The 14,153-nt window shown below is 39.7% G+C and overlaps 1 protein-coding gene across 9 annotated transcripts in view; it reads right to left on the bottom strand.

Annotated features, from left to right (window-relative positions):
* ENOX1 (ecto-NOX disulfide-thiol exchanger 1) overlaps window positions 1–14,153 on the bottom strand; it is a 550,271-nt gene that overhangs the window by 243,916 nt on the left and 292,202 nt on the right. For 8 of the 9 annotated variants that reach the window (XM_077855557.1, XM_077855555.1, XM_077855558.1 and 5 more), the window contains one exon: window positions 4,335–4,481. The exons of the other annotated variant lie outside the window; for it this stretch is intronic. In XM_077855557.1, coding sequence (XP_077711683.1) covers window positions 4,335–4,422 — 88 coding nt within the window. In that variant the 5' untranslated portion in view covers window positions 4,423–4,481. The remainder of the gene's footprint in view (window positions 1–4,334; window positions 4,482–14,153) is intronic. 9 annotated transcript variants of the gene reach the window in all.

Here is a 14,153-nt window from a genome sequence, read left to right on the forward strand (position 1 = left end):
CATTCAACGTAGTCATACTGCCTTAAGCAGATTTACGACCTGGTTCATGGTTATCCTTGATCATCTTTATTTAAAAGTAAGTTCAGGCTCATGAGGTGGCTTAAGCATCCTCTGATGTTTCAGTTTGATGGTCAGAATCCCCCCACCCTCACTCCAGAACATCTGGCTCTGCTGGGCACCCTCACACCCTTCACATGAAACTACGACCGGACAGATGAACGGGGGAATAGTGGTCAGTGGTGCTAGACTAGGAAACACGTTTAGAAAGGGCAGCCTTGTTTTAAAATGTACCTGGTATTTTGGTTGTATTCAGGTGTGGTGAGGCCAGGATTTTAAGGAGATGGTCGCCAATAAAAAGACAGTTTGCTATTTCCAGTTCTCAAGAGGAAGGAGGCACGCAGTGCTGAGATGGGTCACTTCTGGAGCCCCCAGGGTCAGTTGGAATCAGAGGGCATAAGGGGGAAATGTGGGCAACAAACTTTTTTTGTGGTTTCTGCAGGAAATGTAAAGCAAGGTTAGGTAAGAGGTTCAGGATTGGCTGGCGGACACTGACGGGGACACTTGATGGGATGAGCACTGGGTGTTATTCTGTATGTTGGCAAATTGAACACCAATAAAAAATAAATTTATTATTAAAAAAAAAGGATTGGCTGGTTTGAATAGCTGAGTGGATTCAGCACTAAATCCCGCACTAAACTATATAACCAACTATAGGGTTGGTTCCTAACTGTTCAGTACCTGGCCCTGAGGCAATACAGGGCAGGGGGATAATATTCTGGACTGTAAGAGCCTGATAAAAGGAGGCAGGTGGGAGCATGGACTCAGGACTGCTTCATCTGCATACCAACAGGACGTTCCTAGACCAATTGTTTGATGTCTCCAAGAATTAGCTGACCCTGCAAGGACAGTGCCTCCACCAGGATCTGCAAGGCCCTCAGATGTGTCCAAGTATCATAAAATACAGAAAATAAAAAAACATGATTAATGCGACCCTGTCTGAAACACTGCTTCTTAAGAAGCATAAAAATAGAGTTTCTCAGACTCTAGTATGCAGAGAAATCACCAGGGTATTTTGTTAAACTAAATGCTGATTGATTAGATCAGGTGGGGTTTGAGACTCTGCATTTCCACTAAACTCCCTGGTGTGCTGGGACCGCACTTTGAGAACTTAGGGATAGGACTAAAAGTCTGCTCTCTAGGTCATCTTCTGCAGAGAAAGGGGAAGAACTTAACATTCACTGAACCCTGCTGTGAACAAGATACTACTAGGCACTGAGTATTTACACTTTATCTTGTTTCATGTGGACAACAGCCTCTGCTCATGGCAAAAATTATCCCAATTTTATAGGTAAGAGAACTGAGGTTCCAGGTGATTAAGTCACCTGCCTTAGGTCACTTAGCTATAAGTAAGAAGATATGAATCTGTGCAACCTAAAAACCTATTTTCCTTTCTTTTCTTTTTTCTTTTCGGCCCCACTACAACGTAAGTACAGATGGTACCACTCTGACGGAAAATGAAAAGTCTCTGTTGATAAAGGCTTCATAAAGTATAAAGTCCATGGATTTGGATCATGGGGCATTTACAACTTGACTTCGGAAAAGAAAGGGAAGTCTAAACGGTGCTCATTATCTCGGAAAGAAATGGTGCTGACTAAATAACTTATATTTTATTATAGCCATTCAAGAAACACTGCAAGTGGGACTCTCTATTAAACTAGTGCTTTTATTTTAAGAAGTGATGCATGTACATGGTAAGATGCAGACAACAGAAGTTAGTCTTCCTCCCACGTGCCTTTGGTTCTACTGCTCAGAGATGACTATTGTTAGGTCTGTGTCGCCTTCTAGAAATTCTGTACGAATAATAATGTTCTATGCAAATCATGTACTTTTTTTTTTAATACAAATTCATTCATACAGTCATTTTAAGGCACTGGGGGAAAAGCAGTAAATAAAACACACAAAAGCCCTCATGTACCTCACATTCCAGTAGGGAATATAGATCGCAAACAAATGAGTTAAGTAAATATATGGTATGTCAAATAGAGATAAATGCTAATGGAGAAAAAGTGGGAGGGGGGATGCTCACAATCATAAATGCAGTGGTTGAGGAAGACCTCATTGAAAGGATGGCATTGCAGTAAAGACATGAAGGGGCTCATCCTGTCCCACGCTGACTTCCCCAGTCAGTGGTATAGGTTACAGCCCTCACCCTATCAGATGGGAACAGGTCCACCTCCTTCTCTTGCATGGCTCCATACTATGCTGCTGTTTGAATATAAGGATGCCTTAGATCAATCCTGTTCTGTAATTTGTTAATGTGATTGTACAGGTGGCTATAAAAAAATCTGGGGAAGGGGGTGTAAAACCTGATGAAGTAGAAGGGGACTTACGTTAGGTGTGAGAAGCCATGGAAGTAAGTCCCAGTGTGCCACTGGCCCCGAGTGCTCATGAAATACTCAGAGTATTTCTGGAATGCCTTTTTTAGTGGTCTGGCCTCAAGAGAGGTCCTCCCCTTTCCTGCCTCATCTGAGCCTCTGCTACTGTCCACTAGGCACAGGGTGATGTCCAGAAGCGCCTCTCTAGTGGGAGGGTTAAGGCCACATCCCGTTTGCAGTTTTCCTCAGTGACAGGCTACTTGTAATCCTTGCAGAGTCAAGGAAAAACTTTGACCCTCCAGGTGACAAGCTTTATACATCTTCCACAAAGGAAGCATAAGCAAAAATTTTAGGGAGGAGTTAACCCTCTGGGCTCTGAACCTGATCTTCCCCTTGAGGAGAAAGCACATGAGCCTCCTTCAAACAGAAACAAACAAAATCCTTACCTTCCAGTAATATTTATTTATGTGGATGCAGATGTTTAACTCTGGGCCATATGACTGAACAGATTTCGCATTTAATGAAAGATTAATTTATTCATTCAATTATTATCTGAGGCAGTACCTGGATTATGTCAGCAATCCGCAAGCTCTGTAGGAGGAATAAATGTCAGTGCAATATGGCTCCTGCCCTTGTCACCTTCTAGCCTTTCAGCAAAGACAGGACGAGTACAAACACCACAACACACAACAAAACAAAAAACACACCACGATTGTGGTTAAGTGGCACCAAAAGCAATACAACAAGAATTAAAACAAAAGAGAGAATGCTATGATCCAGGGTCCCTCGAAGACCCTTCAGAGAGGAATCTGAGGCAAAATACAAAACAGGTAAAGTGGAACAAGGGGACTCTGGGACTGGGTGATTGTGTGTATGTGTGTGTGCGAATAACATATGAGTGGAAGGTGAGCAAAGGCCCAGGTGAGGGGAAGTATGGGTGTTATAGAGGAATGTGCAGTAGAGCTTAAACACTGAATGTGGGGTGTGGCTGGAGATGCCAGGCAATGTCAGTCGGAGTGAGACCAGCAGAGGGGCCTAAGCCCCTACTTTGTTATAGGGTGTGGGATAAATAAATCAGTCCTGAAAGATATCCAAAAAAGCACCATCAGCTTCTATCTCTGTTTCTGTTTTGTTTTGTTTTGGTGTATGAGAGCGGGGGAGCGTTGTATACACTTTGGTTTTACAACCTCTATTTCTAATTCCAGTAATTTTTAAAACCAACTTAACGCTTCTCAAAATAACATACACCTATAGTTTAAAACAGCAAATAGTACTATTATAGTGCTATAAGGCCTATCACTCAACACAGCAATCCCCTATGTCACTTGTCCCACCCGGTTAGTTACTCTCAGTTTGATAAATCTATGGGCGTGTCCAGAGGAGAGAGACTCACCAGTAACTACCCCATCCCTCCCCACAAAGAGATTGAATCCTGCCATGGGAGAGAAAACTACTTTGAACTTCCAATTCTGATATTTGATTCCATATATTTAAGTAATGTGTACATACTGATATATTTCACGTTATCATTTTTAGAGATTATGTTATGTCTCACTAGTGGGCAAAGAAAAATTTGGTAACCTTATACCATCACCACCTCCCGACAAGCTTCCTCCCCTCTCTCTCCAGTATGTTAAAGTAGCAATTTGGGGCTAAATCAAAATTCTGGGTTTAGATTGTTATGACCATATAATAATTGCTTACTATCAAGCTACATAATGTAAGAAAAACACTTCTTATCTTGTTCAATATTTAGTTTTTCCTGGTGGTCTTTTTTTTCCTTTTGTGCATCTATTACCAACTGCTCCTGAACTTTCCAAAGGAACTATAAAAGTCCTATTAAGACCATTATTTTTTTCATGATAAATGCCATCAGTCAACCTGTCATATCTATTCTTCCCTCAAGGAGCCTCCCATCGAGTCCATCTGGTCTAGCGGTTTCCCAGGCCAGCTGCCCACCTGTTGTCCTGGGGCTTCTTTTTAACACCATCTTGCGAAATCCCTGCGCCTCTCGCCTGTGTTGGGTCCCCCGTTTCCTGGATCCCATGGCTTCCTCTTTCTTGGTTTACATCCTCATTTTTGTAGAGCACATTCTCTAGTAGCTTCCTGAGAAAAGGTACATGGGAAGTAAATTCATTGAGACCTTCCTTCAGCGTCTGAAAATGTCTTAATTCTACTCTTGTGCTTGCTAGTTAAGCTTGTCACTAAATTCTAAGCAAAGAGTCATTTCCCTCAGCATTCTGAGGGCCAAGCTGTCTTCTAGCTTCCAGTGTGGCGCTTGAGGAGTCTGGTGTCATTGGCATTCCTGATCTTTTATGTGTGACCTGTTTTATTTCTCTGGAAGGTTTTGGAATCTTCTCTGTAATCCTGAGTATTCTGAAACCTCATACTAAAGAATCTCAATGAGGATCTTTTTTAATCCGTTGTTCTGGAGCCTTCATATATCTTGAGATTCCTATTATTGTTCCATTTTGAAATTTTTTCTTGTATTATTTGTATTATTTTCTAATACTTGTCTCCTCACCTTTTTCCCCCCTGTTTTCTCTTTCTGGAATTACTATTGTAAAATGCTGAACCTCATGGACTGAACCACTGCATTTCTTACTTTCTTTTCCCTCTTCCTCTACTGTCTATCTCTGCCTATTAATCTACTTCCTAAAAGTTCACTTGACTTTATTTTCTATACCTATAAGGTATTTTCTATACCTTATTATATATTATATATATGTTATATATATAATATATATATATATATATATATATACACACTGTATGTTTAATTATCAGGAGCTCTTATTTTTGAATTGCTCCTTTTTTTAAATAGGATTCTCTTTTTATTTAGTGGATGTAATACTGTCTTCTCATCTATCTAAAGATATTTAGATTTTTAATAGTTTTTCTTCTACTTCTGAGATACCTATATTTATATTGAGCACCCTCCCTCAACTTCTCTCTTTTGATCTCTGTATTTTATTCTAGTTTTTATGTTGGGGCTGTATTCAAATATACCTCTTCCTCTTCATTTATATTCACTTATATTTAAGACACATGTGTGTGTATACACACACACACACACACACATATGCATACATACATACTTTGGAGCAGTGAGTCCCTACAAGACTAACTGGAAGCACTGTGTGGGGGACAGGCAGGGTATTTTTATTGTCTAGCAAGCATCATTGTGGGGTAACTGGGTGGAGAATCCAGCCATTTTTCTGGGAATTCCAAACTCCATTAAGGTCATTTTTTTGAGTTGTTAATTTTCTCTAGATTAGAAAACCCTTTCACCCCTTGCCTAAAGAGCCTGTCCCTGGCACTGGGTGCTCTGGAGCTATGCTATGGAATAGTTCAGGAGGGTCTAACCCGCTCTCTATGGAGTTTCATTTAATTCTCCTGGCTTCATGTCTCCATCCTGGGCCTAATTTCCTTCAGTTCAGAGCATCTCTGATTCACTTTAGCCCAAGACTATGCCTCTAGCATCCAGCATGGCTGGAGAACTGGTAGGGAAAGTGTGATGCAGGGAGAAAAAGAATGTCTAATTACTCCATATACTATGTTCCACCAACTATTCTGTAACACCTTGACTAATCCCTGCTTTTTGTTTTGTTTTTGTGTGTGTGTGTGTGTGTGTGTGTGTGTGTGTGTGTTTGTCTCACCTTCACGCCCTTCCAAGCCTCCCCAGGATCCTGCAGAATGAATCTGCAGGCTTCTCTCAGTATACCTCAGCTCCTCCTCCTCCACCACTGTCCCATCTTCCCAAAATCTGCTGACATCTCTTACTTAGCAGCATATCCTCCTTGGCTTGCTCTCTCTTGCTCCAATTCTCTGTTTATCTTTTTGTAGTTTTGGGGGAATTCTTTACTACAATTTCAGGGAGATTTTGGAATAAGAAAATATGAATGCGTGTGTTCAATCTGACAGAACACAAGTGTCCAGTCTTATAAATTCTTCTTGGGTTTTATGTGCTTATTATGTTATTTCTACTGCGGTCTAGTTTATTTATCCAGGTAATTTTAGGTTACCCCAAATGAACTACTAACTACTGACAACTACTTTCAGGGAGGATGTTGCCAAAATCATTTCAACTCTCCATTATTTTCAAGGGAGTGTCATGCAAAGTGAGTTGAACTCCTCTATGAACTTATCTTTATAGAGTCTCATTGTTATCTTGGCTCCAGAAGTTTGGACCAATAATCAATTTGAGGCAGATGCCACATCAATTTCTCAGTACACAGGAAGGAAGGATAGAAGGGAGGGAAGAAGGAATGGCAGGAGAGAGGGAGGAAGGGAAGAAGGGAGGGAGAGATGGACGGATAGAGTGGTGAAGAAAATAAGAGAAAGGAACAGACATTTGAGAATGAAGATACAACCGTTCAAAATCTTTGGGATGCAGCAAAAGCAGTCCTAAGGGGGAAATACATCGCAATACAAGCATCCATTCAAAAACTGGAAAGAACTCAAATACAAAAGCTAACCTTACACATAAAGGAGCTAGAGAAAAAACAGCAAATAGATCCTACACCCAGGAGAAGAAGGGAGTTAATAAAGATTCGAGCAGAACTCAACGAAATCGAGACCAGAAGAACTGTGGAACAGATCAACAGAACCAGGAGTTGGTTCTTTGAAAGAATTAATAAGATAGATAAACCATCAGCCAGCCTTATTAAAAGGAACAGACATTAAGAAAAGAATTAAAAAAAATAGTAACATGACTGGCCCAAATAACTATTTTAAGAAAAGCTACATAAGATCATTAAGTAACAGAAGAGACTGCAGAAAGTCATCTGCCATTAAGATAACTCTAAACAATGATCACTCAGATCACTCACTTGGAAGGCATTCAAGTAATGAAATCACTAAATGTTACTGTGAAACTCCATCCATTCATTCATTCCTTCAACAACATGTACCCAAAATTCATATAAAAACCACGAATATCCAGCAAAAAAATCCACATAAGAAATTCTCACTATAATATGCCCAGATTATCTTCCAATTATGTTCTTGTCCTTTTACTGCCCCAAAAAGTATCTATTTTTGCCTTAAGAATGCATATTTATGTGTATATACCAATGTATACTGTATATATATTCCTTACCTCAGTCCCAGAATAAATTTATATCAGCTTACTGGTTATCCTTTTAATATATTTTTATTTTTTCTGAGTACATTTCTTTCAAATTTGTCTACCTGAAATTATGTAATTCTGTCTATACCGTGCCATACTCAATTATGGGCCAATAACTTTTTTAAGGAAGTAAGTATGTTGTTAACAGCAATGCTTCTAATGTAGCTGTGATCATATCTTTGAGCTTGGTAAGATGAAAGACTCTGTAATTAGACTGACCTTGTTTTAAATCGGAACTCTTCCACTTACTGAATGTATGATCTTCAGAAAGCTCATAATCTCCCCAATAGGAAAAGAGACCTATTACTATCTATTTTGCAGGTTTTTATGAGGATAAAGAGCCTGTCATAGTATAGGTGCCCAATAAATAAAAGCTCTTAAAATCAGGGCATAGGAAGAAACCTTTAACTTTCTAGAAGTACATCTTTTCTAAGTGAGTAGTTTTTACTTCCATTCTTAGGCATCACATCACTCGTAAACTGGTCCATTGTGAATTACTGAGGAATGATAGGGATAAATTCTTACAGGCAATTAGGGAAAGCAATTTGAAAGTGGGGGAAAACAGAGGAGGCCTGGAAAAAAATTAAAGAAAATACTTGACTCTGGATCAGTTTCTAAAACCTTCTGGGGACACGGTTTATTTAACTGAAAAATTGAGAAGCTGGATGAAATTCCTCCAGACACTGATGATAAAGAGTTCTATGGTTAGGTAATTTTGGGAATATGTATTCATCTCTCTCATTTAAGGTGCCACTTTGGTTTTGTTCTACCTGGCGTATTAAAAACTTATTTGCCTACAGATCATCCCCACATTTTTTTTCTGGTGCTACTTATTAACATATTTTGGAAAGGATGATGAGTTGACCTGCAGCTTCCCATTCTACAATGTTTCCCTGAGTGTTATGACCTCAGCCAAATGTTCTTAAGGAAAAAAGGAAAAAATAATGTGTCAGAAGTTTTATTTATTGACGATTTCTTCTACAGCAGCATATAACTTTTCAAGTGGGAGAAAGTCTATCATGATTTCAAGGAAATTTCTAAGTATAGGCTAACATCTCATCTGCATGGTACCATCAATATCTCTGATCACCAATGCACCGACTGAACTGCTGCCAATTCAGTGGACTTGATTTGGTTATGAAGATAGTCAGATTACTGTGACACATCTGGCGATTTTGGCAACCAGTGAATGAAATGAATCAACAGTGTAGTGATCGGACTGGCTGCTCAGTGATCAACATGACCTGGATGGAAAATAACTGTGGGATAAATTAATCCTTAGGCTGCAGGACTACATCATGATACCAAAATAAAATTTAAATGAGCACTCATGGGCATAATTTTTAATGCTACCATTAAAAATTAAACTGTTAAAATGATTTGTTACTAAAATACTTTCACTTCTTCTATCTACCAACATTTACTTTTATCGAAAGGAAAGGGCTGTGCTGTACGTTGCTGGGAATAATAGGATATACAGCAGGAAAGAGACCAAAGAACCTACGAAAGGGATCCCTGGGTGGCGCAGCGGTTTGGTGCCTGCCTTTGGCCCAGGGCGCGATCCTGGAGACGCAGGATCGAATCCCACGTCAGGCTCCCGGTGCATGGAGCCTGCTTCTCCCTCTGCCTGTGTCTCTGCCTCTCTATCTCTCTCTGTGACTATCATAAATAAATAAAGTCTTTAAAAAAAAAAAAAAAAGAACCTACGAAAAAAGTGTCCAGAAGCAAGATGCTTTATCGCTAACTTTCCATGTAGCCTTCACTAAGTCCTTGTTTTCTTACTTGTAAAAATAACTATCCTCAAGGAGCTTATAGCTGAGTTGATTATATTTACAAATTTGGGATTTTCATTAATGCCTTCTTACATTACAAAATCATTCTTAATTTATCTACATAGCAGAGATAAAAGTGAATGAATATTTTGATGTTCTTTAATTAATTACATGAAATAACCCCCCCCCCCCCTTCATCTTAATTGCAGGAATTCTAACATAACCTGTTGCTATTTTATTCCTTTTTTCTCTTGATATGTCTCTTTCCCCTCAAGGCTGCTAAGGTTTTAACGTGTTCTAATTATTTCTATCTTTTCATTAAATACCCTGCCTCAGAAGCATACTTTTCCTCCTTCTCAAATGGAAATTTATCAAAAAACAACACTGTAGAATCCAAAGACTGAGTGTGTTGGTAGTAGGGTGGCCAATCAGCCTGGTTTGTCCGGATCTGATGGGTTTCCCCACTGTGTAGGGCTTTCTAGGCTAAGACTAGGACAGTCTCTGGGACACCATGACAGTGGGTCAACCTTGGTTTGTAGCTTTAGAGAGGCTTGGATGCCTGCATCAGAAAGTTGCAATTTTAATCCCCCTATTAGGAGTTCTCTTCTTTCATTGCCAAACAGCTGTAGAAAGCAATCAGACACCAGATGGATGAATGAATTTAATGACCTTTAAGTTTCCTTTACACCAGTGGTTCTCAATTCTGGCTTCTTTCTAGAATCATCTGGTTCAGCTTTTTAAAATGATATTACTCTCTGATTTGATCTGAAGGTGAGTCACAATCATTAGAATATAGATTTGAAATTCCCCTGCTGATTTTAAGGTTACCGTGGGCTAAACAACACTACTTGGCATACATTCTGAGATTCAAACTCTAGGTCTAGTTAAGAGCATGGGAAATCTACTTTATGAGCTCAGACTTTTTAAATACTACATGCAAGTTTCCATTTCACATTTCAAACAAATGAGAACCCACAAACTGACTTTACATTTATTTCCCTGAGGATCATGATACCTAAGTTTCTGCCGTGTCATGTTTTCATTCTGACCATCAGAATTGTGACTTGTGTGTACATGTGTGGGTGTGCACAAGAAGCTGTACTGGGCACTATGGGGGAGCTCACCGTGTGACACATGAAACGTGACTAAATGATGGAGCTACTGAAGGTCATGATCTCAGGGTCCTGGGATTGAGCTCTGAATGAGGCTCTATACTCAGTGGGGTATCTATCTGCTTCTCCCTCTGGCCCTTCCCTGCTCCTGCTCTCTCTCAAATAAATAAAGAAATCTTTACAAATAAAAGAAAATAAAATTATTTTGCACCATAAAAAATTAAATGATGAAGCCAGCGACCTCAAGAGGAGCTCAAAGAGGAAATGGCGATGGCCAGGACCAGCTGGGACATCTGCACAGGGCGGTAGGAAGGGTTTAGACAAGGCCTTGAGGGCTGGTAGCATTTTAGTTAGAACTAGGAAAGGCGGGAAGCCTGGGTCACTCAGTGGTTTAGCGCCTGCCTTCAGCCCAGGGCATGATCCTGGAGTCCTGGGATCGAGTCCCACGTCAGGCTCCCTGCATGGAGCCTGTTTCTCCCTCTGCCTGTGTCTTTGCCTCTCTCTCTCTCTCTCTCTCTCTCTGTGTGTGTGTCTTTCATGAATAAATAAAAAAAATAAAATCTTTAAGAAAAAAAAGATTAAGTTGCAAAAAAACAAAACAAAAAACAAAAACAAAAAAACAGTAGTTCTACCTACCTTTGGTAGGTAGAAAGACACTTTTGAGTTAGGTTAGAAGCAAATATAAATATAATAAAAATAAAATAAAATAATGCAAATATATTTTTGAACGATATAATTCACATCCTGCACAGTGCAAACCATACTAGGGATGCCCGTAGCTCAATATGAGGCCAACTGCTGAGCAGGGGGTGGGGGCATAACCACCTTTTTGGCGATGACCACCCATGTGACTGAAGAAGAGAACTGGACTGGCAGATGAAATGGCAGGTTGGGGACAGGCGTAGACCAGCCTGGAGAACACGTCACTAAACAGCAGTAGCAGAAGTCCCTGCCTTCTCTCTTGCTAGGCCCACTGAGGGGACCTAATGGCCCAGACATCAAAATAGATGCTCTAGCAGTCATTGTCAAACTCTTGCGGTTCCCACCCTTCAACTGTATCCACCCAATGGCAAATAATCAAACGATTATTTAATGTTGAAGGAATACAGTTACAACAGAACTCATGCAAAAGTTATGCATTAGTTGTCACTTTCTGTGATTATCAATCACTGATTTTCAATTACTTTAATAATGCAATGGCCTTTTCATTGGACTTCAGAACAAAAGCACTCCTGTTCCATTTGTCTTCGCCTCCTAAAATAGTTAATTTTCCTATTTATTCCAATATCTGGTCTTCAAGCAAGATCTTAACTAAATGTCAATGAATGATCTGGGTATGCATCATCTCAGGAAGTCAGTTGGCAAAATTAACATTTAGAAGTAGGCACCACTGGTTATTTCACACATTATTAACTTATATTACAATTCAAATAAGCTTACAGCTGGCAAAAAAATCTCTTCTGTAAAGTGATCTCAAACATAATAGGCTTAATCAGAGATAAATTAAATTAGGCAGCCATGCATACTACAGCATATTAATTCTGAGTAGTTATTAAATACATTTTCTGTTATCAGTGGTGTGAACAACATTATATGCAAACAAATTCTTCAAGAGGGTAGCAAATAAAGTTTATGTCTGGGATGCTACGTGCCTGACATTTTCCCATGCCTTCTTATACCATTAAATAATCTTTTCTGCTAATAGTGGTGCTAGGTTTAGTTCCCATAAACAAGTCAACTTTACTCCCAGACAATTAAGCAAAAGAACGGCAGACGAAACTGCCAGGATGGCTTTGGATTTTCCAAAGGGAACTTTACCTACCTTTCTAGGGCAATTTTTTAAAAGAAGGCAGTAGTGAGGCATGGCTGGAGCCAAAGTGTCCAAAGTATAAGGTAGTGAATATTCATTATGTTAAAAAATGATGCATCTCACTGTGTGTTTTGGGTAACCTATGTTGCCTGAGATTACTTAAAGAAGGAAATTTTTTTTTACTTAAATTCAATTTGCCAACATATAGTAGTATATCATTAGTTTCAGATGTAGTTTTCAATAATTCATCAGTTGCCTGTAACACCAAAGAAGGAAATTATTAAGGTCGAATGCTATTTTGTAAATAAGATCTTATCATTCTCTTTTCCTTTCCTTACATGGTAGTAATCTAAGTCACCAACAAGCACTCAGATTCCATAAGCTAGCAAATAGTGCTTTTGTGAAAGAAAATAAAGATACATCTAAGCCTTTATAGACACACACATGCATACACACACACACACACACACACACACACACACACAGTGTTCCTTGATATGCTTCTGCCATATATTCTTGCTGTCTTATTAATCAATCAGGCCCTTTAATTTCTGTGTCCTGAAGCAACTCAAGTTACTAGTTATGACCTCTCTGCCACCCCCAAGTCTGAGAAAAGCATTTGACGTTCTTTGTACTTTGCACGTTTAAAACTCAATGTAAGGTGACAAGAACATTAAGCTGCCCAGTGAGCAAAATGTGCAACTAATCACTATCTGTCCTCATCCGTGGGTACAATAATTGGCAAATTAGAGTGCCTGAGAATAGCTGGCCCACCTGCATCAAAAAGTATCACTTTAAAAGGCTAACGAAGATGAATGTACGCAGCTCGCTTTACTGACAACTCCTTCAAACACCAGCAGATGGAAAGAGCAACATTATGGCACCCATTTAATTTACTGAAAGGTATACACACCTTGTGGAATTGTTGTTATTTAAAGGAGTAAAATCCAAACTCCTTCAATATTTTTTTTATAGACATACTAGTTGAATTAGGCTATTATTTACCCCTCAAAACCCAGTGCTTTGCCTTTTACACTGGGAAACCAGAATCAACTTGCCTAGTGAAATGCTGAGTTTGTAGCTTTATGATAACTAGATTCAAATAAATGAAAATTCCACAAAAAAGGAAGTCACCTAGTTTTAGTAACCTTGCTACTGTTCATCCATCCACTTATCCATTTATTTGACATGTGCTGAATACCTACTATGTCCTAGGCTGTTCCTGATATTTGGCACAAAGCAATGAATGACATCCTCTCAGGGGGCTTGTGAAGCACTGGAGGGAAGCTGTGGGCACGTAGACAGCTGTAGGCATCTGGACAGCGGATGGCATGTTATTGTGGAAATACTGCCAGAGGACCTCCCTCCCCTTAGAGACGTTGGAGAGGAGAAGACTCTTGAGCTGAATTCTAGGATGACATAGAAGGCATAAAATGGAAATTCTGAAGCTGAACAAACTTGAGAAAAATCTTCTAAGCTGAAAGAACAGCTCCGGCAAAATCAACACAAAGGTCGTGGTCTGCTTGAAGGAAAGAAATTGCCTTCAGAATATATGACGGAAATAAATACAGGAGGCAAGAGGTCAACAGATGATGAAGAGAGAGGTGGGTAAGGGTGAGAATACGAAGGGCACTGGAAGGCACATCAAGGAGCTTGGGTTTAATCTATAGGTGGGTGTTCCTGGAACAGCCGCCAGACAACCCTAGAGTCCTGGGGAGGGAGGGAGGGAGGGAGGGAGGGAGGGAGGGAGGTGGGAAGGAGGGGTGGAGGGAGGGGGAGGTCAGGGAGTCAGGACTCTGGGTCCTGCTTTCAACCACAGCAGCCTTGCTCATATCTGTTTTATATCAGGCCTTCTTAATTTTTAAAGTAACTTTTAAAATTTGAAATAATTTTAGATTTAGAGAAAAGTTGCAAAGATAAGACAGAGTTCCCATAAATGCCTCACCTTTTATA

This window comes from Canis aureus, chromosome 17 (genome assembly GCF_053574225.1).
Source record: "Canis aureus isolate CA01 chromosome 17, VMU_Caureus_v.1.0, whole genome shotgun sequence".
In the NCBI taxonomy this organism is placed as follows: Eukaryota; Metazoa; Chordata; class Mammalia; order Carnivora; family Canidae; genus Canis; species Canis aureus.